General features: G+C 44.4%; 1 protein-coding gene across 1 annotated transcript in view; it reads left to right on the forward strand.

The window, feature by feature from the left end:
* The window catches only part of LOC311224144 (electrogenic sodium bicarbonate cotransporter 1-like), a gene marked incomplete at its 5' end in the record, with an annotated part of 219271 nt that overhangs the window by 140642 nt on the left and 51870 nt on the right, over positions 1-26759 (forward strand). Inside the window, 4 exons of the mRNA XM_084309001.1 lie at positions 8080-8175; positions 9497-9671; positions 23022-23155; positions 24445-24754. Of these exons, the coding sequence (XP_084165127.1) occupies positions 8080-8175; positions 9497-9671; positions 23022-23155; positions 24445-24754 (715 nt within the window). The remainder of the gene's footprint in view (positions 1-8079; positions 8176-9496; positions 9672-23021; positions 23156-24444; positions 24755-26759) is intronic.

Genomic DNA, 26759 nt, shown 5'->3' on the forward strand with positions numbered 1-26759 from the left:
ATCACTGTCCCTACCCTCCACCACTGTCTCTACCCTCCATCACTGTCTCTACCCTCCACCACTGTCTCTACCCTCCATCACTCCCTCTATCCTCCATGTTACGACCCCTGTGAGTCTAAGGGTAAAGGGCTGTAACATAACAGTTGGTTGACAGAAAAGATGGACCAGGTTTGTAAACAACAATGATATTTATTGAATAGAGGCAAAGGAAGCACATGTAGCTCAGGGGTGAGCCCAGGCCAAAACAACAAACAAACACCACTATACTCCAAATAAACATAATCTAATCTATGGTAAAAGAGATTACATTACCTAAACTACTCTTACCTAACCAAAACAGGAGAAAACAATGTCCAAAGGAAATGGCAGCTCACCCCATCTGTGACACTTAACACCAACTAAACATGTTTTTCAACATCTCCGAGTTAACATGCACTCCAAAACAAAGAGCTATAAAAAAAACTAGCAGTTGGTACAACAACCACACTTGACGGCAAGAGAGACTGAGTCGACAGCAACATAAAACGAGTCCACAGCAACATAGACCGAGTAGACAGCAAAATAGAACAAGTCGACAGCAATAGACAACGAGTCGACAGCAACAGAGATTTCAACTACGAGACAGAGCATCCGCCAACACATTCTCAGACCCCTTCTTATGCTTTATGCTGAGGTTATAATTTTGCACTATGAGCGCCCAACGCATGAGGCGCTGATTGTGGTTGTACATCCGCGACAGAAAAACCAATGGGTTGTGGTCGGTGTATACTACCACTGGTAATACGCTCGAACCGACATACACCTCAAAATGTTGCAACGCATACAACATAGCCAAAGTCTCCTTTTCAATAGTGGAATAGTTTAGTTGATGTTTGTTAAATTTCCGGGAGAAATAACAAACCGGGTGACTGACACCATCGTGATCTTCCTGTAATAACACCCCTCCAGCTCCCACCCCGCTGGCATCCACCTCCAGCTGGAACGGCAGGGAGAAATCTGGAGCAGAGAGAACAGGGGAACTGCATAAGAGAGCTTTAACACTATCAAATGCATTTTGACAATCAGCTGTCCAAATGAATGGTTTGGACGGGCTACACAGGCTAGTGAGAGAAGTGACGACAGAAGAAAAGTTCCGGCAAAAACCACGGTAATACCCAGCCATCCCAAGGAATCTACGCAATTCCCGCCTAGTAGTAGGCACTGGAAAAGTTGTGATTGCAGATATTTTTGCATCCACCGGACGCACTTGGCCTTGTCCTACCTGCTTACCAAGATAGGTAACCGTAGCCTTGCCGAACTCACACTTGGCAAGGTTAAGGGTCAGGGAGGCTCCAGCTAAGCGGTCAAAGACAGTTTGCAAGGTTGTCATGTGGTCACGCCAGTTGGTCGAATAGACAACCAGGTCATCGAGATAGGCATTACAATTTGGAACACCAGCCAGGACTAGGGTCACCAGTCGCTGGAAAGTGGCCGGGGCATTACGCATTCCAAAAGGCATTACAGTATATTGCAGAAAATTGTCAGGAGTAACAAACGCCGAGATTTCCGAGGCACGGGGGGTCAAAGGGACCTGCCAGTAACCCTTTAACAAATCTAGTTTGCTAACATAGGTGGCAGATCCAAGGTTGTCAATACAATCTTCCATGCGGGGCAGTGGGAAGGAATCAGGCACGGTGACAGCATTTACCTTTCGGAAATCAGTACAAAATCTAGGAGTTCCATCCGATTTGGGAGCTAACAAGCAAGGTGAACTCCAGGGACTGCAACTTGGCTTGGCTAAACCATGTTTTAACAAATAGTCAACCTCCTGTTGCATCATGGCCCTCTTGGTGATGTTAACACGGTATGCATGTTGCTTGATAGGCACAGCATTGTTAACTTTAATATCATGGGCCAATACAGAAGTACAGGAGGGAACATCACCAAACAGAGCCATGTAGGCCTGAATCAAATTTGTGATGTCCTCTCGCTGCTCCTCAGGTAAGTGTGCTAAGTGAGTGGGCAGGTTCAATAACATCTCAGTGTTGGACAATCTAGCACCCTGATGGGCTGCATTGCGCAACTCCAAGCCATCTACATCCTCACCACCAACGTCAGGAGAGTCCGGAACTATTGGAGTTGAGGCAACAGCAGAGACGGCCAGTCCGGCTGTCTGGTCTGAGGTCTTCACCTGCACACTATCTCTGGAAAAATATGGTTTAAGCATATTGATGTGGCAAACACGAGAGTGACGTTTACGATCAGGGGTGCGAACCACATAGTCTGTATCACTTATCTTCTTGTCTATTGCATACGGTCCGGAAAAACGAGCGGAAAGAGCAGAACCAAGGATAGGTAACAGGACTAGAACCTTATCACCTGGCTGGAAAGATCGAGAAACAGCTTTCTCGTCATAGTGCCGTTTCATAGTTCTCTGGGAAGAAGAGAGCGCTTCTTTTGCGAGAGAGCACGCCTGATGCAGTCGCTCTCGAAACTGGCTAACAAAATCTAGAACATTAGTGGGTGTGCTGGCACCCTTTGACATGAACCGTTCTTTAAGAACTTTCAGAGGCCCTCTAACAGTGTGCCCAAAAACGAGCTCAGCAGGACTGAAACCAAGAGACTCCTGTATGGTCTCTCGCGCAGCAAATAGAACAAGGGGGACACCCTCATCCCAATCTTTCTCTGTGTCTAAGCAATATTTACGCAGCATGGACTTTAAGGTCTGATGCCAACGTTCTAGAGCCCCCTGAGTTTCAGGGTGGTAGGCACTGGACACTATATGTCGGATACCCAGGGACTGTAACACTTGCTCAAATAACCTAGACAGGAAGTTGGTGCCTTGGTCCGTTTGTACTACCTTAGGCAGTCCAAACGTGGAGAAGAACTTCGTCAAAGCCTTAATTATTACAGGCGCTGTAATTCTGCGAAGAGGGATAGCCTCAGGGAAACGGGTGGCGGTACACATTATTGTCAACAAAAACTGATTGCCGGCTTTGGTCCTTGGCAACGGACCAACACAGTCAACTATGACATGTTCAAATGGTTCACCGACCGCTGGTATAGGACAGAGGGGAGCAGGTGGAATTACCTGGTTTGGCTTTCCGGTGATCTGACAAGTACTACAGGTACGACAGTATTGTGCTACATCGGACTTCAAACCGGGCCAAAAGAAATGTTGAAGTATTCTGTTGTATGTTTTAGTGACTCCCAAGTGTCCAGACCAAGGGTGGTCATGGGCCAAGAACAGTACATGCTGACGATAAACTGCAGGGACAACAATCTGATAAACAGTGCTCCAGTCTGGTACCTGATCTGGTAGCCCTATCTCCGATTGTGCATGCTCTGCCAGTCTAGTACCATGGGACCTCCATGTACGCATCAAAACTCCTTCATCCACAAAATAAGAATGCAACTCTCTCCTCTGTTCTGTTTCAAGAGAAGAGAAACATTTTGCAAGAGAAGGGTCAGCCTTCTGGGCAGTAATTAGCATTTCACGAGTAACGGGTAACTTCAAAGTGTCGGAACTAGTTACAGTTGTCTGTGGGGGTACCTTACTATGAGTCTGTGGTTTGTCAGCGGTATCAGAAGTTGGAGCCAGCAACTCCTCCCTGACAAAGGCTGAAGCAAAAACAGAGTCAGACAAATTAATTTCATCACCTCTCTTTTTCAATTGAGCCCGAGTGACAACACTTGCAGAAAAAACTTCAGGGAAGTTCTGTGACAAGTCATCAGGTAGAGAATCTGTGTCTGGGTGATCCAACACTTCCAGCACAGCGTTCACCTGTCCTCCAGCTAAATCATTTCCCATGATAAAGGAAATGCCTTTAACTGGCAAGGAAGGTCTCACCCCTATTTTAAAGAAACCAGTGACCAAATCAGATTGTACATGAATACAGTGTAACGGGGCTGGCACGAAACCCATCTCAATACCTTGAACTAGGACACTAGAACCACAGGAAGATTTCTCAGACAGAGGTAGTACATCAGAGAGGATAAAGGATTGTGAGGCTCCAGTATCTCGTAAGATCTGAACTGTACACTGATCTTTTGGATCCCCTGTCAAGGAAACTAAACCCTTGGAAGTAAATGGCCTGAAACAAGGATCGAGAACATCCTGATCATTGTGCATCTGTTGATCGGAATCAGGTGCCATTTTAATCAGACCAACCCCTTTGGGTTGTCTAAAGTTCTGAGAGGACGGTTGCTGCTTACGTTTCAATGTTAAACAGTCAGAAATAACATGACCAGATTTATGACAGTAGTAACATGTCCGCTCCTCTTTTGAGCGTGGAGGTGACATTTTTGGTCGGGGTGTGTGAATTCTGAATGGTTGGGGACAGAAGGTCTCTGAGAGAAATCATGGGGGAGAAACGAGTCACGCCTATCTACAAACACAGTTTTATGGGTTAGCGCAAACTCATCAGCTAATACAGCAGCTTGCTGCAGAGTGGACACTTTCTGCTCACTCAGGTAAATTACAATACGCTCTGGCAAACGATTCTTAAACTCTTCTAATAGAATGAGTTCTCTGAGAGAGTTAAGATCTGAGGCCTTGCTTGCTGCACACCATTTATCAAAGAGAGTTCCCTTCTCTCTAGCAAACTCTACAAAGGTCTGGTTGACAGCTCTCTTGTGACTGCGAAACCTCTGCCTATAAGCTTCGGGCACAAGCTCATATGCACGAAGGATGGCAGCCTTCACAGTATCATACAGTAAACTATCTTCTAGGGAAAGTGTTGAACAAACCTCTTGGGCTTTACCAGTCAATTTGCATTGAAGCAACAAAGGCCAGACCTCTCTTGGCCAGCGCAATGAAGCAGCAATACGCTCAAACACATTAAAATAAGTATCAACTTCTGTCTCGCGGAACGGAGGCACCAAAGCAATGTGTTTACTTATATCAAAAGTGTGTGATGAATAAGCTGTGGAGGAGGACATACCCGGGCCTTGTGGAGGAGTTGGTGTAGCAGAGTTGGATTCACTCCTTAGGACTTCCAGCTCCAACCTCCGCAGTCTGAGCTCTTTTTCCACTTCATGCTCAAGCTCCAACCTACGAATGTTAACAGCCCTTTCATTTTCTGCCTCAAGCTCCATTCTACGAAGCCGATACTCCGCCTCACGTGCTTGTGCCTTCTCCTGAGCCTCCATCTGGAGACGTGCTATTCTAACCTTGACCTGGGCCCCTTCTCGAGACCCAGTTGACACAGGAGAGGTCAAGTGAAAATGTGGCAATGTGACGTTCACACCTGCCTTTTCAGCACCATGGGCTTGCTCCTCAGAAGGCGGTGCTTCCGTAGGTTCACCAGGAGGACTTGCATGTTCATCAGAGACCGCAGGTAAAACAAGCGTCCCCTGCTCCAACAGCTTATCTACCACAAGACACCTGATATCCTGCTTAAGATGCTTTTGTTGAACCGAGAGTTTAAAATGTGTGGCAATCTCCACTAAGTCTGCCTTGCGGCAGCTATCTAGCGCTTCCCAAGTAGGATTGCTCAAGAATTTCCCCAGATCAAAAGTACTAACTGCCATTATTTTTTTCTTACACAAATGCCATTTTTACACACAAATTAATTAATTACTATACAAGTGTAAACAAACACAGTTCACCAAATCCATCAACCAACAATTGAACACGGGTTACAAGATCCCGGACGAGCCCCCATTTATGTTACGACCCCTGTGAGTCTAAGGGTAAAGGGCTGTAACATAACAGTTGGTTGACAGAAAAGATGGACCAGGTTTGTAAACAACAATGATATTTATTGAATAGAGGCAAAGGAAGCACATGTAGCTCAGGGGTGAGCCCAGGCCAAAACAACAAACAAACACCACTATACTCCAAATAAACATAATCTAATCTATGGTAAAAGAGATTACATTACCTAAACTACTCTTACCTAACCAAAACAGGAGAAAACAATGTCCAAAGGAAATGGCAGCTCACCCCATCTGTGCTTCCTGAGAAAGAGAGAAAAACACATTAATTATACAGAAACAAAAGCAGAATATATACAAAAACAAACTATAACTAACAATGCTCTCTCTGTGGCCATACACACACAAGGAAATTACTACTAAGCACCAAAGGCCAATAAACGAAATGCAATACTGTCAAAGTTACAGGTTTACCAAAAACACAACATGCCTAGCCTCATGCCAGAGAGAGAGAGAGACTGAAGTGAGAAGCCATGTTTTAACAGGTGTGGGGTGATCCATGATTGGGTGGTGTGGATTGAGTGTTGGAGTCTGGAAAGCCATCCACCAATCACTGCTGTGTTGCAATAATGGAAGGATTGGCCTGGCAGGGACCAATGGGGAAGGGAACAATGGCTGGAGGGAGGAAACAAAATGGAGAACACACACACATGGAGACACACACTGGGGAATATATACATTGGGATGTAACACTCCACCACTGTCCTACCCTCCATCACTGGCCTACCCTCCATCACTGTTACCCTTCATCACTGTCCTACCCTCCATCACTGTCCCTACCCTCCATCACTGTCTCTACCCCCATCACTGTCTCTATCCTCCACCACTGTCCTACCCTCCATCACTGTCTCTACCCCCCATCACTGTTACCCTTCACCACTGTCCTACCCTCCACCACTGTCCTACCCTCCATCACTGTTACCCTCCATCACTGTCTCTACCCTCCATCACTGTCTAGTGTCCTACCCTCCACCACTGCTCTACCCTCCATCACTGTCCCTACCCCCCATCACTGGCTCTATCCTCCATCACTGTCTCTACCCTCCATCACTGTCTAGTGTCATACCCTCCACCACTGTCCCACCCTACCCTGTCCTGTGTGCAGGTGTGTGCATTATAATTCCTTATAAGCTCATCCAGCTGCATTAATGCTCAAGTATGAATGAGCAGAATCAGATCCCTGGGGGAGTGGGGTTAAAAGCGGCCATGTCACTCATGATAGCTGTTAGCTACAATAGCACCACATCGTAACCTCCAAACGTCCATGTCACTCATGATAGCTGCTAGCTACAGTAGCACCACATCTTAACCTCCAAACGGCCATGTCACTCATGATAGCTGCTAGCTACAGTAGCACCACATCTTAACCTCCAAACGTCCATGTCACTCATGATAGCTGCTAGCTACAGTAGCACCACATCTTAACCTCCAAACATCCATGTCACTCATGATAGCTGCTAGCTACAGTAGCACCACATCGTAACCTCCAAACATCCATGTCACTCATGATAGCTGCTAGCTACAGTAGCACCACATCGTAACCTCCAAACATCCATGTCACTCATGATAGCTGCTAGCTACAGTAGCACCACATCGTAACCTCCAAACATCCATGTCACTCATGATAGCTGCTAGCTACAGTAGCACCACATCTTAACCTCCAAACGTCCATGTCACTCATGATAGCTGCTAGCAAAGGGAACTGCTCCCGCCTACCTCCGGTCAATGGTCTCTAACTACACACCCTCAAGACCCCTACGCTCTGCATCTTCTGGCCGCCTCAGACCTACTCCTATCCAAGCTCCGGGAGGGTCATCAAAGAGAAGTCGCCTATTCTCAGTCCTTGCCCCACAATGGTGGAATGAACTACCCACCCCAGTTAGGACAGCCGAAACACGTCCAATCTTTCGCCGTCGACTAAAGACGCACTTCTTCAACCATTATCTGAATAAAAAAAAAAAAAAAAAAAAACCTGCACCAAAGTAGCAAAGTAGCACCAAATCTTAACCTCCAAACGTCCATGTCACTCATGATAGCTGCTAGCTACAGTAGCACCACATCTTAACCTCCAAACTTCCATGTCACTCATGATAGCTGCTAGCTATAGTAGCACCACATCTACAAGCAAATTAGTATATTTGACCTGAAATCATTTTGTTTATCACCACAATAACTGTGCATGTAGTGGCAATACCCAATCAATGATAAAGAGCTGTCCGCTGGACTGAACTCTGTGTGTGTGTGTGTGTGTGTGTGTGTGTGTGTGTGTGTGTGTGTGTGTGTGTGTGTGTGTGTGTGTGTGTGTGTGTGTGAGCGTGTGTGTGTGTGTGCGCGTGTGTGTGTGTGAGCGTGTGCGTGTGTGTGTGTGTGTGTGTGTTTCAGAAAGAAAGAAAGAGGTGAGATGAATGGAGACACGCCTCATGACGAAGGAGGAGGAGGAGGACACACTGTAGGAGATGAACTGACGAAGACTGGAAAGTACTATTATTATTATTATTATTATTATTATTATTATTATTATTATTATTATTATTATTATTATTATTATTATTATTATTATTATTATTAATTATTATTATTATTATTATTATTATTATTATTATTATTATTATTATTATTATTATTATTATTATTATTATTATTATATAACTATTAAGTTATATTTAGTCAACTTGCACTGTGGGTAATATAGATATAGATCGTGGGTATAATAGAAATGGTCACCTACATTACATTAGAACCAGCCAATTGTGTACCTGGCGGAAACTGGTATTATTATTATTATTATTACCAAGCCACAATGTCCATTATTTGTACCAATATAAAAGTGTCCTTGTTCCTTTCATAGAATAATTTGGATAACTGGCAACAGGAACAACTGCGCGCACATCAGAATCAAATGTTTATTTGACAGTTTGTTGTTTATTTTGACAGCTTATTGTTTATTTGACAGCTTATTGTTTATTTGACAGCTTATTGTTTATTCGACAGCTTATTGTTTATTCGACAGCTTATTGTTTATTTGACAGCTTATTGTTTATTTGACAGCTTATTGTTTATTTTGACAGCTTATTGTTTATTCGACAGCTTATTGTTTATTTGACAGCTTATTGTTTATTCGACAGCTTATTGTTTATTCGACAGCTTATTGTTTATTTGACAGCTTATTGTTTATTTGACAGCTTATTGTTTATTTTGACAGCTTATTGTTTATTCGACAGCTTATTGTTTATTCGACAGCTTATTGTTTATTTTGACAGCGTATTATTGTTTATTCAACAGCTTATTGTTTATTTGACAGCGTATTGTTTATTCGACAGCTTATTGTTTATCACCTGAAAATCACTCACGCTTTTTTTATTGAGGTAATTAGATGAATCATCACATGACTTAATGTCCCTGAAATATATAACAAAGTTATGCAATGGGACTTATGGATAATGGGACAGAATGTACTAGAACACAGAAATATACTGCCACCAATTAACATAAATTAATTAAGAATGATGGTTTGAAGGACACGATTTGAACACAGGAAAATTCCTTTACATCAAGTTGCTTTTAGAGGGTTCAGAAAGGATCAGTCTTAGTGGGACAGATTGATATGAGAACATTGTAAAGGAAATTATGACAACATGTTTATTCAGTGATAAAAATGTATCTAACATTTCTTTTTTTAATTCTTGGATTCTCCAAAAAAGTACATAGTGCACAATATTCTATTTTGTTATTGTATTCAAAATAGCATATTGTGGAAGGTGACAAACCATTATCTGATGGTGTGTTTGTGTCTTTCTAGGTTTTGCGGGGGTCTCATCCTGGACATCAAGAGAAAAATACCGTTCTTTATTAGTGACTTCACAGACGTATTTCACATCCAGGCCCTGTCAGCCATCTTGTTTATTTACTTGGGAACTGTGACAAACGCCATCACTTTTGGTGGTCTGCTGGGGGACGCTACCGACAACATGCAGGTCAGCCATCTTGTCTTTTTTTCCTCATTATCTCCACCAAGCAGCAGGCTGCTCGTGCACACGTGTGTGTGTGTGTGTGTGTGTGTGTGTGTGTGTGTGTGTGTGTGTGTGTGTGTGTGTGTGTGTGTGTGTGTGTGTGTGTGTGTGTGTGTGTGTGTGTGTGTGTGTGTGTGTGTGTGTGTGTGTGTGTAGGTGTGTGTGTGTGTGTGTGTGATAAGATAAGATAAGATATTCCTTTATTGATCCCCTTGGGGAAATTCAGGCAGCATGGGGGAAGGGGGGGGGGGGGTACAGGTAGTAAAAACAACACAAGCAGTGTAAACAAATAGGTCAATAAATTTACTATCTAACTAACTGAAAAATATATTCACAGTATTCACAGTGTCATAAGGTGCAGTATGCATAAGGTAGTGTTATAATTTACTATCTACTGAAATATACATTATTCACAGTATCACAGTATCCACTGAAATATACATTATTCACAGTATCACAGTATCCACATAAGGTGCAGTATGCCTAAGGTAGTGGTATTGTCCTCCTTGGGTTCATATTAGTCCTAGGTCAATGTCTGGCAGCAGTTGCTGCCCCCTGTTGTGGAGCCTGGAGGCCGCTAGTCGCTGCCCACTGTTGTGGAGCCTGATGGCCGCTGGTATGAAGGACTGTCCGAGGCGGTTAGTTGAGTGTCGGGGGGGTATGAGTCTGTGGCTGAACGAGCTTCTCAGCTTGACTAGCTCGTCGTAGAGGGGGTGGTAGGGGTTCTCCATGATGGCAGCCAGCTTCCTTCTCATCCCCCTCTCTGCCATCACCTCTAGTCTAGGTAGCTCGACTCCCACCACGGAGCTAGCCTTCCTCACCAGCTTGTTGAGCTTGTTGGTGTCCCTTGAGTTGATGTAGCCTCCCCAGCATGCCACAGCATAGAAGAGGACGCTGGCCACTACAGACTGGTAAAATGACTGCAGCAGTCTATTGCACACGTTGAAGGACCTGAGTCTCCTCAGGAAGAACAGCCTGCTCTGTCCCTTCCTGTAGAGGGCCTCTGTGTTATCCGACCAGTCCAGTTTATTGTTCAGGTGTACCCCAAGGAACTTATATGAGTCCACCACCTCCACTTCCACCCCTCGGATGGTGATGGGAATCGGGGGGGGCCTCTTCTTGCCCCTCCGGAAGTCCACCACCAGCTCCTTGGTCTTACTGGTGTTGAGTTGGAGGTGGTTGCTGTCGCTCCACCCCACAAAGCTCTCCACCAGGGCTCTGTACTCCTCCTCATCATCGTCGGTGATGTAGCTTACGATGGAGGCGGCGTCTGAGAACTTCTGCAGGTGGCACCCGCTTGAGTTGCGGCAGAAGTCTGAGGTATAGAGGGTGAAGAGGAAGGGTGACAGCACAGTTCCTTGGGGGGCGCCGGTGTTGCTCACCAGTACGTCAGACTGATTGTCCTTTAGTCTGACGTACTGCGGTCTCTCAGTGAGGTAGTCCTTGATCCAGGCCACCAAGCCGTGCTCCAGCTGCATCGCAGAGAGCTTCTCCGCTAGAAGTGACGGCTGGATGGTGTTGAAGGCGCTGGAGAAATCAAAGAACATAATCCTCACTGAGCTGCGCGGCTTCTCCAGGTGCGTGTAAGCTCTGTGGAGCATGTAGATGATGGCGTCCTCCACCCCGATGTTTGCCTAGTATGCAAACTGCAGGGGGTCGAGGGAGTCACACACCAGGGGCTTGAGGTGTTGCAGGACCAGTCTCTCAAACGTCTTCATGACGTGTGACGTCAGAGCGACTGGCCTGTAGTCGTTGAGGGTGCTGGGTCGTCCCTTCTTGGGCACCGGGACAATGCAAGAAGTCTTCCAGAGCTGGGGCACCCTCTCTCTGTGTGTGTGTGTGTGTGTGTGTGTGCGTGTGTGTGTGTGTGTGTGTGTGTGTGTGTGTGTGTGTGTGTGTGTGTGTGTGTGTGTGTGTGTGTGTGTGTGTGTGTGTGTGTGTGTGTGTGTGTGCGCGTGTGCGTGTGTGTGTGTGTGTGTGTGTGTGTGTGTGTGTGTGTGTGTAAGGGTGTGCGGAGACATCTTTACCTGTATTTGATCTGTTCAACCATCAGAATTATCTGTATAGTATCTGTATTCTGATATTCTACAATACAAGATGGGAACTGATGTAATCAAATCAACAAATGAACCTCAAAGGAAGGGTGTTAAATCCAGCAAATGTATTTTCTAATCCAATATTAATTGGAAATGCAATTGTTGCCTTCAAAGCATCAAATGGTTTAATATTGGCAAATGATTATTTCATACTGTACTTGTGCTCTCTCTTTATTTGTATTTTAACTAAAACATTTTTTATGAACTATCTGAAGTGAAAACATTTTATTACATAACAGCAGTGTTGGGCAAGTTACTTTTAAAAAGTAACTAGTTACTAGTTACTTCTTCCAAAAAGTAACTAAATTACTTACTCGGTTACAAATTATAAAAGTAACTAGTTACTTCAGAAATTAACTATTGTGTTACTTTCAAGATTTTTTTTTTACATAAACAACATACACAAATCTAAACTATTTGAATGTTGCTGTGGGACAAAGTGAGACTAGCCTCCAATAAAATGCCATGTATGTAGATATTATAATTACTATGTTTATATAGTGGATCATACAAATACAAACACAATAGATGTTTTGGAACTTTTGATATGTATTGCCCATCAACAGGCCACAACTGGGCAACATTAAATTATGCTTGTTAAGCACTATACCAAAAATAAATAACAAATATATACTGATTGATTGAACATTTTAATTAACAGATTGCAGAATGGGTACAATACAGTACGGCTCAATACACACAATTGTTAAGGAGATGCAGACCTAAGACTTTCGTCTTGTTTACATCAGTGTCCCCCATTTTCAATTCATGACATTTATGACATACACAACATACAGATATAAGAATCTAATCGAATCATCTAAACTAATCTAATCGTGACATTTAAGACATGCATGACATACAGATATATATATATATATATATATATATATATATATATGCGCACCAGACTGTGCTATTAAACCAGGAAGTGCAGCACTGTTGATAAGGCTGTCAGCAGTAGAGCCACTACTGCAGCCAGTGCCCTGCGCTGCAACACAACAAGAGTAAACAAAAAACACTCATGGACCTGCGGTCTCATGCTGACTGAGTCGCTTGTGTTGTTCGTTGGATTCGTTTTGGATTATTTGGGCTCAAAACGTACACTACACGGACCCGCGGTCTCACGCTGACTGAATCGCTCGTGTTGTGGCTGTGTGTCAGACTCTGGAGGCACCCGCCCACCTCTACCTCTGATTGGCTTACCATGACATTTTACTCAACCTCAGCCAATCGTCAGCATGTATGCTTGTCTCGCGCACTGCCCACTAAACAAGGAAGAACATATTGCCTCTCAGCGCAGAGATCTGTCTGATGAAAGAAACAGGTTCATTAATTTTTTTGCAGTAACGGTAACGGCGTTATTAAGATTGGAAGAGTAATCCGTTAGATTACTTGTTACTGAAAAAACTAACGCCGTTACTTATAGCGTCGTTATTCCCATCACTGCATAACAGTAATAGTATATTAACTTTTATGTATTTAATATTATTATTTCATTTATCTTTTTGCAGCCTGTAGATTACTTTAGTGCTATTTAGCACCCTTTTTGTTAAGAGTGTTAAGAACAGCAGGCCTGACACACACCCCACCTTCCCTCCCCTGCTAAATCAGGTGTGTTCTATTGAAGCAGCTTGTAGACTGATTGATATGTACTGTAGGTAAGAAGGGTGTTGTGAGCCCCAAGGTGACATAGGATGGGCATGAGCCAATTCTAGGACTGTCTCTACCTTGGTCCTGGGAACAACCAGTAGGTCGACATCTTCACCCCTCCTCTGAGCCTCATAGTAGAGGAGGCCGTCTGTTATCTTAAAGTACTGGGCTGGGAGGTGCCCCACCATCCACCGCTTACCCTCAAAGACCATCACTTGGGACCAGCAATTCCTGAGCCGATCATCCCCTTTTTGCTCCTTGGCAAAGGAACTCTCTCTGGTTACCTGCTGGAAGAGATCATAGAGAGGGTTAGTGGGAAGGGGTGGCTCACCTTCTTGATCTGCCTCCTCTCCGTCGGCCTCAGCCAGGAGGACTGGTCTTCTTACGGAACCGGGGCCTCCGGTTCTTTGCTGTAGGCTGGTTTTGGGCTTTCTGAGCTGCTGCATCTGCCTCCCTGAAGCCAGGCCAGTCCCTGCCAAGAAGCAGAGGTACCGGGAGCCCCTTCATGACGCCTACAGTCAGGGGCCATTCACCAGTTAGCCTCCACATCTGTGATGTCCCCATGGACACAAGTCACTGGAAGAGAGCCAGTGACTGGGTATCCCACTGGAAGCACCTTGCGGCTGGTGAGGGTTACACTACTGCCAGAGTCCAAGACAGCCTCCAAGGGCCAACCATGTACGGTTACTCGGTAGTTGAGTGGGGGCAAGTGACCCCACTCAACTGGCAGCTGGCTAGCCATGCTCTTGGCCTGGGAAGAGTGGGGATGGACCCTGTTTCATTATGTTCTGTCCGTGTCCCGACTGTACACAATGAAGGGTTAAAGCAGTCTTGCTTACTTGTACTTTATTCACCGTTGTTATAGTTACATAAGCTTGGTTCCACCACAAGTGAACCCTCGGTGTCACCTCTAAAAGAGTCCTACGTGCAACAGCACTTAAATAGAACAATCCTATTGTTACAGACCCTGGCTCAGTAGGCATTGGTTCATCGCTGGGGCTGGGGCCATAAAACCTGCGTTCAGGTGTTGAGGGCCTCCCCAACCGCCTAGTTCCCAGGAAGGGCCTCTCTTTGGTGGGGCCATCTCGGGGGGCTAGATTGGCTCTTTCTCTTCTGGGGACTCTCTCCATGGACACTCTGTAGTGTCTCTGTACTCTCTGGAGTTGGGCCATCTGAGCCCGAGGCGGCTCTCCCGGGGTGTAGCCCCCGGCATTAAACTGTTGTGCTGCCATCGCCGGTGAGAGCCCCAACCATGCTAGGATGTCAGCCTTTAGGATTTCATAGTTGTGGGCCTCAGCAGTGGGAAAGGAATAATATGCCTGCTGCGCTTCACCCGCGAGGAAGGGTGCAAGCATGGCCGCCCAGTCAGTCAGGTCCCAATTCTCATGGTCTGCGATGATTTCAAAAGTGTGTAGATAGGTTTCCATCTCGTCATCTTCTGATAATTTTGTGAGAAGTTGGTGGGCTACCTGACATGGTTCTGGCAGGGCAATCTGCTGAGCCTGTTCCAAACGAGAGCGAAGAAGGTCTTCAGTGACCCAGGGCAGGTTCACCGCCAACTCCTGGGTGACTTTCTGCTCCTCCAAGGAGGCTTCCACGAGGTGCTTTAAGGTTTCCTCCATGTTGCCTTGCTCCACTGAACTGAAGATGAAGGGAGAGAGAGCAAAACCTTGTTAGCCCTCTTTTCTTTTTCTTTTCTTTTTTTGGTGTAGTTGTGAGCCTGCATTCTCCAGCAGTGTGGTGTTGGGGAAACGCTGTTTGGGAAACATAACACAGACACCGTATTTAAGGGGCAAACACCATATTTATTGGAGTCCAGAGGGAGGGAGAAGAGTGCTGAGCGATAGGGGTGGTTGCCTGGCCCGACGTGGCCCGTGGTGAACCCCAAGGAAGTCTGTGTGGGGGAGTGGGGGGGCAGCCGGTCCAGGCGGGAGGTTAGAGGCGTGGTGTCCCAGCGGTCGTCACACTTGGTGGGGCGGCCGGTCAGTCTTTTCCGTCTAGGGCAAAAGGACAAACATGTCTCTGGGTTGAGGTGAGTCTGACTAACCTGCCCATGTGCTGTAAGAAGCCTCCTTTTATGTGGCTGCTGATGAGGCCTGATGAGTTCCTGGTGTGGGTGATTGGCCACCAGCTGTGGGTGCTGATTGCTATGCTGCCTGTTTCTCCCAGCTCTCTGCTGTGGGGCTCTATGGCCTCTTGTGAAACCCTCATCACAATATATATATATATACTGTATATATTAGGGATGTCCGATATTATCGGCCTACCGACATTATCGGCCGATATTGGCATACAAATGTGATATCAGAAAATATCGGTATCGATTTTAATTTATTTAACCTTTATTTACCCAGGCAAGCAAGTAAGAACAAATTATTATTTTATTTATTGTCAAAGTATGCATAATGTTGTGTTAATTCCACGACAAGAGATATGTAATGTTAATTACCTGAAATTATTCCGTTTTTGGGGGGGGAAAGAGAAGCATCCATCTGCAGAGCGGCGCTCTCAGGTCCGGCGCTCTCAGGTCCGGCGGTCTCAGGTCCGGCGGTCTGGGGACTGCTCAGCAGCGCCACCCACCCAATGGCTGAATTGCCAATGGCTGAATTGCCAATGGCTGAATTGGAGTATTGCACTGTGCGGGCACAGCTGTGAGATCCGCGCGAGGCCAGATATCTTGAATGAATGCGTTTATTTAAACTTGAATTAACAGATTGCAGAATGGGTACAATACAGTACAGCTCAATACACACAATTGTTAAGGGGATGCAGACCAGCGAAAGACTTTCATCTTGTTTACATTAGGGTCCCCCATTTTCAATTCATAATGACATTTATGACATACTCAATATACAGATATAAAAATCTAATCTAATCATCTAATCTAAACTAATCATGACATTTATGACATACATATATGCAGTACTGTTACATTTGTGACATACAAGATATGCAAATATGTTTGTTTTTTTATCTGTTTATTACTTGTTTTTTATTATTATTTATTTTCAATTTATGTTCGAAATAAATAAACTCATTCATTCAAGATATTGTGTGAGCAAAAGTATAGTTACTGGCTGTACAATACTGCTGTAGGCCTATAATACTGCTGTTCATATCCAGTATACACATATTTACATTAAACATAATATTCACCATTCCTTAATTACCACCATACGTACCCACCACATCACATAGACTGTAGTGTATAGCATATAGCAAAAGTATACCGTTACCTTATATTTATGTAAATAAGTAAGGCAATTGAAATATAACAGAACTTGCGGCATCATATTGTTAATTTTGTTGTCAAAATCTGCAGTACAGCTCAATACACACAATTGTTAAGGGGATGCAGACCAGAGAAAGACTTCCGTCTTGTTTACATCAGGGTCCCTCATTTTCAATTCATCATAAATGTACAGTTCCCTCCCCCTTGTATATATTTACTGTTAGGATCTCTGTTTAACAGTACTGTATATTTGCATATCTTGTATGTCACAAATGTAACAGTACCTCATATATGTATGCAGTGCCGTCTGGGAGAAATGCGAGGCCCTGTGCGAGATTTAAACGCGAGCCCCCCCCCCCCCCCCTAAAGGTTAAAAAAAAATATATTATATTTATTATAATATAAATAAAATTGTATATCTGCAGAGCCGCAGAGCCCGGAACACTATTCTACAAACGTGTCTAATGTGAAATATATAAGCATGTAAGCAAAACTAGATTTTAGGTCTGTGATGGAAAGTGATTGTTAACATTCTATTTTATTTAATTTTTTTGCGAGGTCCCCCTTCTCGCGAGGCCCTGTGCGACCGCACTGCTCGCACGCCCCTAGCGAAGGCCCTGTATGTATGTCATAAATGTCATGATTAGTTTAGATTAGATGATTAGATTAGATTTTTATATCTGTATATTGAGTATGTCATAAATGTCATTATGAATTGAAAATGGGGGACCCTGATGTAAACAAGACAAAAGTCTTTCTCTGGTCTGCATCCCCTTAACTCTTTCAATGCCATGCCTGGTTTTCCGTTTTACCGCTTGAATGCCACCATCCGCGCCAATGTTAACGTTAATATCGCCTAATCTATGTTTTAAATTATGGCTATGTGTCTAATCTGCCCATCGCATTATCAAATACTATTTTCCAGTCAGTGCTGTGAAGGCAGATTCTTTTTTTATCGCGTCGTTTCCGTTTCAGAGCAGTTAGAAAAGCCCCCGTTTTGATATAAAAAACAGCTCATTCTGGAGCATTCTATGAAAATCGTCTTTTAGTGGAATATTCCACAACGTTGATATTCGTCGGCCTTTTTATGAATCGTTTTCAAATAAACGCTAGATGATCAATATTATACGTGCACGCACGCACATTACGGCCGCGCACTGATAATCGCCCCGTTGATTTCCTCTCAGACTTTTACAATGAAACCGAAAGAAGACATTTCACAAAACAGCTTATAACTTCATCAAACTTACTCCGATTATCCTACCACTGATAACACAGAGTCCTTACCTGACATCAGATGGTATCCAACTGGTATATTCCAATTCCTGATCACCATTCGAAAAAATCGATAAGTGTATGGATCCAACGCGACACAGTAGATCTCTATGATCCGCGGGGATCTGAGGCTCCAGAATGAACTGTGGTAACCCCGGCTGGATCAGTGAACTGGAAAATGTGGAGTACCGGATTTTTTTCCCCATTCATTTTCATTGAGTCCATTCCAAAATCACTTATGTCATCTGGGAGACGACAGGGGGCGCTTTTTTCCACAGTGATTGTCGGCGCCCCTCGGCTATACTCGGGTAGGCTCGGGTGATGCAATAATTTTTCAGATCGCAAAAAAAAAAAAAAAAAAAAATCCGAGAAATCTCGTGAGTGGCTAGCAACCACCTATAAAAAAACACGAGAAATCTCGTGAGTGGCACTGAAAGAGTTAACAATTGTGTGTATTGAGCTGTACTGTACTGTACCCATTCTGCAATCTGTTAATTAAAGTTTAAATAAACGCATTCATTCAAGATATCTGGCCTCGCGCGGATCTCCATACTCCAATTCAGCCATTGGCAATTCAGCCATTGGGTGGGTGGCGCTGCTGAGCAGTCCCCAGACCGCCGGACCTGAGAGCGCCGCTGGCTCTGCGGCTCTGCGGCTCTGCAGTTGGATACTATTGGGGGGAAACCCTGCATATATCGGTATCGGTTGATATCGGTTGTATATATATATATCAGTGGAGGCTGCTGACCAAATTTTTAGGTGAAGCACAAATTATTATATTATATTATATATTAAATTATATTTTTTAAACATCCCCAACGCTGCAACACCCCCATTCCTCCCAGGTGTCAGGCTCCTCATTCGCTTCCATTAATTTTGGGGACCATGTTTAAATATCATACTTCTGAAGTATAAACAAACTATACTGCTGTGACGATTTCAATAAAACAGACCATTCTGAGTCAATGGTATGCAAAATTGTACATTGGAATATCTTAACATGTATTTACCACCTTCCTCTGCACGAGGCCACAGATGGGTTTTATGTAACACAAGGACAATGAATGAATGAATGAATGAATGAATGAAAACTTTATTTAACAGATTGCAGAATGGGTACAATACAGTACGGCTCAATACACACAATTGTTAAGGGGATGCAGACCAGAGAAAGACTTTCGTCTTGTTTACATCAGGGTCCCCCATTTTCAATTCATCATAACATGACATACAGATAGACAGTACTGCTACATCTATATATGACATACGGAGATATAGACAGTACTGCTACATCCAGACATTTATGACATACCAGATCTACAAATATACATTACTGTTTAAGAGTACAACGCCTGTCAAGGGCGGCTACGTGGCGTAGTGGGCAAGGCGCTCGCCACGAATGACAGAGACGCTGGGCTTGCCTGTTCGAGCCCAGCGCTCCACATTTCTTTCAGTTTAGCTGGTCGTTCATACTAATACACATTGGCCGTATTAGGGGGTGGGAAACTGATGGGTGGGGATCGGGCGTTGTGGACAGCGACTCCTACAGGTCGGTTGGTGCGCCTGCGCAGTAGAATCAGGAAGCGTCGGGGGCAGCGTGAGCCTCCCACGCGTTATTCCTTGCCACTGAGAGATCGAGCTGCGCAGGTGAAAAGATGCGACTGCTGTTACCTCAAGTACCGGAGGGGACTTGTGCTATGTATGACTTAGTCCACATTGCAGCCGGCTTGTGGGAGGCAAGAAACAGCGTTCGTGACAGGGGAGGGTTGAATTGGATGATACGAAATTGGGATGGGAGAAAATATAGAAAATGGGAGAAAAAGTGGATAAAAAGAAATAGTACAACGCCTGTCATATAGACCTATAGCGTTGGAAACTCTGATTAAGGAGAGGAGAGGAGAGGAGAGGGAGAGGAGAGGAGAGGAAAGGAGGAGGAGGAGGAGGAGAGGGAGAGGAGAGGAGGGGAGGAGAGGAGGGGGAGAGGAGAGGGAGAGGAGGAGGGGAGAGGAGAGAGGAGAGGGAGAGGAGAGGAGGGGGAGAGGAGGAGAGGAGAGGGAGAGGAGAGGAGGAGGAGGAGGAGGGGAGAGGAGAGGGAGAGGAGAGGAGGAGGAGGAGGGGAGGAGAGGGAGGAGGAGGGGGAGGGGGCCACGGCGGACCAAAATAAATCGCTCGTTACCCACAGAAAGGCAGAACGCATACCAACGCACGCAGTAAAATACAGACAATTAAATCATAATCAACACAGACCCGCCCCACACAGCTACTAAATATAAAAAAAAATGAATTTCACTCACCATTGACAACGTTACTTCTTTTTTTTTAAACTTTGACCAGTCAGCTGGTTCTTTTTAGCGTTTATCGCTTTTTCATCGCATTCATACTTGGTCAAGTTCGACCGACAGAAGCAGGCTGAAAGGGTTCAGATGGGGGGGAAGACACTCTGGGAAAGGCACGGCTGCCGTCCGGGATTCGAACGCGCTCAGCCCCAGATCCGTGACGAGCACGGTTGTCCACGGCGCTGAAATAGCACTCGCGGTACGTGGTGAGCTACTGGAGCTCCCGACAACGTTACTTCTTAGGAGGAAATAGTGTCCCTGTCGCTCCTTGTAAATGAAATCCATCCTTTGCTCTTTTCTGATGAAACGTTCAATGACCTCCTCTGCAGTTGCAAATCCAGCAATGCAACAAACAGCAGTCTTTTTTGATCTAATCGATCCTTCATCCTTTGCGTGAGGATGCTGTCGAAATCCACTAAACATTGTTCTGTTGATGCGTGACACACGTTCCATTTTCGGGACTCCGACTCCGACAGGTGGTCACTCAGACAGTCACCCAAGCGATTCACCCAAATAAAGTTTTCATTCATTCATTAATTTGCTGTCTCGTTATAACACAAACAGCTCACCATGAACCATGACCAGCTTAATTACGTTAGTTAGCATCCAAGCTAGCGTGATAACGTTAGTAGTTATTAGCATCCAAGCTAGAAACTGCTAGGCTGCCTGCTTACCTGCAATAATGTTGTCATCCTCCTGGACAGATAGACTTGTTAAATCATAATATCCACAGGTGTGTTGTGCTGGTCCTCAGTAAATGTCCCGCCGGCTAAAAAGAAGTTGCTATTAAAGTGCTAAATGTTAGATACACTAATATAGAGGTTTCGAACGTTGCCGCTCTGTTAATAAAATGTTCAACCAATCAATCAATCAATCCCGCGAGGGGAGACACAGCCGTGTAGCTACAGAGCTGCAGAGTAGGAACCATTCTCTGATTGGAACTCAAGGCTGTCAATCATTCAACCTCTGTGTAGCTGCAGAGCAGCAGAGTGGGCAAAATACTCTGATTGGATGTCAAGGCTGTCAATCATACGGACCGTGCTTAGATGACGTTAATAGCCTATTTTGATTGGCTATTATTTATTATTTATTGAATCCTGGGTCAACCTGTGCAGTTATTCTGCACGAATATTTACTGCAGTCATTACTGCAGTGCAGGCCTGCTCAGAGCTGTCAATTTTGGCCATTTTTGAAGAAAAAAAAATTCACTGGCATTTCTTTTACAGAGGAAAACATTTCTAATAAAAAAAAATTTATAATTTAAAAAAAAATATATATATATATATGTAAATTAATAATAATTATGAATTATGAGTGAATTTGTGTTTCACGTGTTGTCATAGAGAAACCTACACTGATATATATTCCTGGAATTGGCGTAATTGAAGGCTGCTCTTCACATAACGTAGGAGAGGAGAGGTGGGGAGCATGCTGTGCGTCTCAGGTTGGTTCTGAAATACAATAAATTTCACATGCATAACTCATGATGATGATTTAAGACAAGCTTAACCACATATGCATTGGGCAAAAATGGGTCTAGTTTTGCATAACACGCCTGACGATTGCATACCAAAAGTAATTTGCGATTTATTATACTTTATACTTATAGCACATGCATGAGTCTGGTCTCTTTTGAAAGGAAACATTCTGAACCTTCTTCCACAACAAAGAAGAATCACTCTGAGTGCTAATGAAATAGAGTTACAGAGGTTTGAACACCTCTGTTTACTTGTTGCCAGATGCCTGTTTTTGAGTTCCAGCTGAGAGGTACAGTAGGAGCTCTTCCATAGCCTGAAGTCTTATCTAGTACAGGTCCAAAGTTGATAACAATCCCACAGAAAATGAGTGTTTTTCTACCCCTTTCTCGTTGCAATCAGCTCTCGCGTGGGACAGCCTTGGCTCCAGAATTCCATTGGCTACAAAGGTGGTCAATCATTTTCGCCATCAGAGGTGACTGGTCTGGTCAGGACCCGGCCAAACCGGACGTGGTCACTTGTCCGAATGGCTTGTCAAATGACGCTAGTTGGTTGTTTCGTCTTGTAACTCGAGACTGGAAGCACGCAATAGGTGGAGTAGGGTGACGATCGAAAGGTGCCGAATTTTACTTTCAGCAAAAACGCAGCCTGGAGCCGGCAGACGAGGGCAAAGTGCTGCGACGTGCGCACGCATGCGTGACGGCCCGCTGAGGTTAAGACAAGCTTTCTCCAGGCTTGAAAATGCAGGAGAGAGCTTGCTCGTATCAGCCAAGATACGAGAAAACTGGAGAAAATGCCAGCCTTTTTCTTTATCTATTTCGATTTTCAAAATATACTTACTAATATTTCCGTGGGTCCAAGCAAAGAGATGAGGCTGTCCTACAGGCTGTCGTTTTTTTATCAAGGTTTTTATTTCTTGCGACTAGGCGATTTTACCACCTGAGAAGATAATTAGACTAGCTTTTTATCAGTAGGAATATTTTCAATCAAATGATCAATAATGCCAGACCTATTTCACTCTTCTTTTAGGGCTATGACAGCAGACTGACTTCAAATGAACTCTCTTCCAGGGCCAGACCAAGAAATTAAGTGTGGGGTTGATTTATCACCACAATATTAGCTGATGTATGATATTTGTTCTGCACTCCCTCCTACATCATGTTGTGATTTCTCAAAGCAGTTGTCTCATGGCATTTGTGAGGATAAAGTTGGAGATTGTTAGTGATTGTTTCCTTCCATGTGTCCAGGGTGTGTTGGAGAGCTTCGTGGGCACAGCGATAGCAGGCGGGGTGTTCTGCCTGCTGGGGGGTCAGCCCCTCATCATCCTCAGCAGCACAGGTCCTGTCCTGGTGTTTGAACGGCTGCTCTTCAACTTCAGCAAGTAAGTTCTCTATCTTCTCACTTGTTACACCTGCTCAGTTATTTGGTGGGTTTTCTTTACAGTATATGACTAATCAAGACCTGGTTCAGTATCTGACTAACCAAAACCTGGTTCAGTATCTGACTAACCAAAACCTGGTTCAGTATCTGACTAATCAAGACCTGGTTCAGTATCTGACTAACCAAGACCTGGTTCAGTATCTGACTAACCAAGACCTGGTTCAGTATCTGACTAACCAAAACCTGGTTCAGTATCTGACTAACCAAAACCTGGTTCAGTATCTGACTAATCAAGACCTGGTTCAGTATCTGACTAACCAAGACCTGGTTCAGTATCTGACTAACCAAGACCTGGTTCAGTATCTGACTAACCAAAACCTGGTTCAGTATCTGACTAACCAAGACCTGGTTCAGTATCTGACTAACCAAGACCTGGTTCAGTATCTGACTAATCAAGACCTGGTTCAGTATCTGACTAATCAAGACCTGGTTCAGTATCTGACTAATCAAGACCTGGTTCAGTATCTGACTAATCAAGACCTGGTTCAGTCAATTACTAACCAAGACCTGGTTCAGTAAATGACTAACCAACATCTGGTTCAGGAAATACAAACGGAAACAAAGATAACATGAACATAAAACACAACATAAAATCATAATTCACAATTCTTCTGTTAAAAATAAAAAATGCCGGACAAAGTGTAATGACTGTACTGTACTGCCGTTGAAATTTGTGTTTGTCTCATTTGCAACCACAGCAGCTAACTCTGCAGTAAATGTAACATACTTTGTGAAGTAAGGCTTAACCCTTTCACTACCACACTACCAAAGGGTTAACCCTTTCACAACCACACTACAGAAGGTTAACCCTTTTACTACCACACTACAGAAGGTTAACCCTTTCACTACCACACTACAGACGGTTAACCGTCTGTAGTGTGGTAGTGAAAGGCTTAACAGCACTTAATTTGACCAGTGTGGAAATGGTCGAGTCAAGTCCAGAGGACAGAGTGCTGCCCACACAGTGTCCTGGTTGGGGCTCGAACCAGCGATCATGAGCCTGAGCCCTAAACATGTATTTCGTTGGTGCTTTGAGCACCACAAACTGAGTGCCACTCAGCTCCATTGTATTGGAGTGAGGCCAGACATCTCTATGGCAGATATCTCCAAAACTAGACAAATCACACCAAAAACGATCTGGGGTGGAAATATAGCACTGGGTGAACTGCCCCTTTAATGTGTTTTACTAACTAACTTTGAATGGTGGCCTTTTCTCGTTGGTTTTAAAAGAGAAAACGAATTTGACTACCTGGAGTTCCGTCTGTGGATCGGCCTGTGGTCGGCCTTCCTTTGCATGGTGCTGGTGGTCACCGACGCCAGCTTCCTGGTCCAGTACTTCACCCGCTTCACAGAGGAAGGCTTCTCCTGCCTCATCAGCTTCATCTTCATCTACGATGCCTTCAAGAAGATGCTCAAGCTGGCTCACTACTACCCTATCAATCCCGACTTTAGGATGGACCATGTGACACAGTACGACTGCCTCTGTATGGCCCCCGCTGTCTTAGGTAAGACGTTGATCCTTTTCGTGTCGGCTTCTAGCGTTTGGAGCAGTTGCTTGTCATAGTTTGCTTCAAAGAAATGGATAAAGCCTGGTCACAGTCTGAGTTCCTTTTTAACAGGGATTTCTACTGAAAAGTTGTTTTAGTCTAAGACTAACATTAATCCAGGTTATACAGTGTTGGTAGAATGTTGGGCCTGATACATGGATACATTCCATATATGCACCTCATGAGATGCTCACAGATGTTGCACCTCTGGTGGATGTGAGGCCTCAGAGTGTTGCTAAGTAAAGTTACAAAGAAGAATTTTGCATCATTTTGAGTCATTGTATTGATAACTCTGTTATTAAATTAACATTAAATTAGCTTTCCAACCTCTCTCAAGTGCAACAACTAGTTCTGCCCTATCTGTGCTGATCCGTTTTGGCATGTGCATGTTTTCAAGACACGTGCAAAAACGTATGAAGGATGAAACAAGTGATATGGAGATATTCATTTTCAATATGAGTATCCACAATCAGAACTGAATTAGTATGATGTTGTCGGAATAATTTGGCTCCTGACTGACTTCAAGCAGCTTGCGCTTGTGTCTTCTCTCAGAGAGGATCGGCTTCAGCCCCTGTTTCTCACATTTGTTTCCCCTGGCCACGCTAACTCAGTTAGCCTCTTAGGTTGAGTCATGGCGGCTCTCTTGTGGCTTATCCGATCAGAATATAGCCTCGAGACACCGACGACCGGTGAAGTCTACGTCTGTGGGATGCATATTTATGAATGTGTTACATCCCTACACAAATACCAGAGGATGCTGTTCGGCTATTCTCTGGCTCTTCGCACTTTAAATAAGTTATTGGAGACTGCGCTAGGACCGCTACGTCATCAGAGAATAAGAATGTTATTCTACCAAGACAATAGTCAAGTCTGCAGCCAGTTGGAGGAAGCTGTGTGCCCCTTTTGTCTTTTAAGACTTTGTTTCGCCTAGCTATCACTAATGCTAAATGCGTAAGTGAGGTTAAGCGCAGCTATGACTATCGGGTGGATCCAGCATGCTGTCCTGGCACCACTTGTTTAAAGGTAGACAACGCTTCAGTTTGCTGAATGAAGATGAACTGGAGTAGGTGGGAAATCTGTGGTATTATATACGCTTGGGGGTGTGGAATTATGCAAGAACATTGTGTCGAAATGGTCAAACAAGAGGTGGTGGCCGAGAGGAGGACGAGGAAAAAGCTGGATGTTATACTAGAAAACCCCTCCCACCCCCTCTATGAGGGAGCTAGCCAGGATGAGGTGCACGTTCAGCCATAGACTTATCTCCCCACGACACACACAAAAACGGCTTCGGCCAGTCTTTCGTGCCAGTAGCCATCAGGCTCCACAACCATGGGCACGGATTACACTAATTGCTTGAGAGCTAATGGCTGGTGAACTTGAGTTACTACGGTTTGGACCATGTATACCATGGCTTATAATGTGCTATGATTGGCTCTGATACTGGTGTGCCCAAATTGGTGTGGGCTTAGTACATAGCGATTTGATAGAAAGGACTTAAGTTGATTATTCACTAAAGACTCCAAGACTTTCGCTAAGCAGGGTAACTTGGAGATAGGATGGTAGTTATTTAAATCATCTCTAACACCACCTTTATGTAATGGGAGCACATGGGCTCTAGCAAATCTTCCTGTTGAGATAGAAATATAAAAAATATGCTTCAATTCCTCTGTAATTAAAGGAGCAGCCAGTTTTAGAAAAGAAAGAGTCCAAATGATCCTCACCAGTAGAGGTCCTGGGAGCGTGAATACTTTCGGCAACCAACATGCGTTGCTCTGATTGGCCAGCGATCGGCCAGCCCTCTACGCTCGTTTTCCCCCTACGCCGGTAACGTGCGCATGCGCATTTTCTTTTTTGACGGCACTTACGCGCCAAGCAGCTTTTCGCCACACAGCCGCAAGCTGTGCAGGTTTTAATAGCAGGTTTTAATAGGTTTTGCCGCAGCGGCGGCAGGTTTTAATAGGTAAAATTATGCATTCGTCACTACTCTCTCTATATCAA

The sequence above is a fragment of the Notolepis coatsorum genome (genome assembly GCF_963971535.1).
Source record: "Notolepis coatsorum genome assembly, chromosome: 2".
Classification (NCBI taxonomy): Eukaryota; Metazoa; Chordata; class Actinopteri; order Aulopiformes; family Paralepididae; genus Notolepis; species Notolepis coatsorum.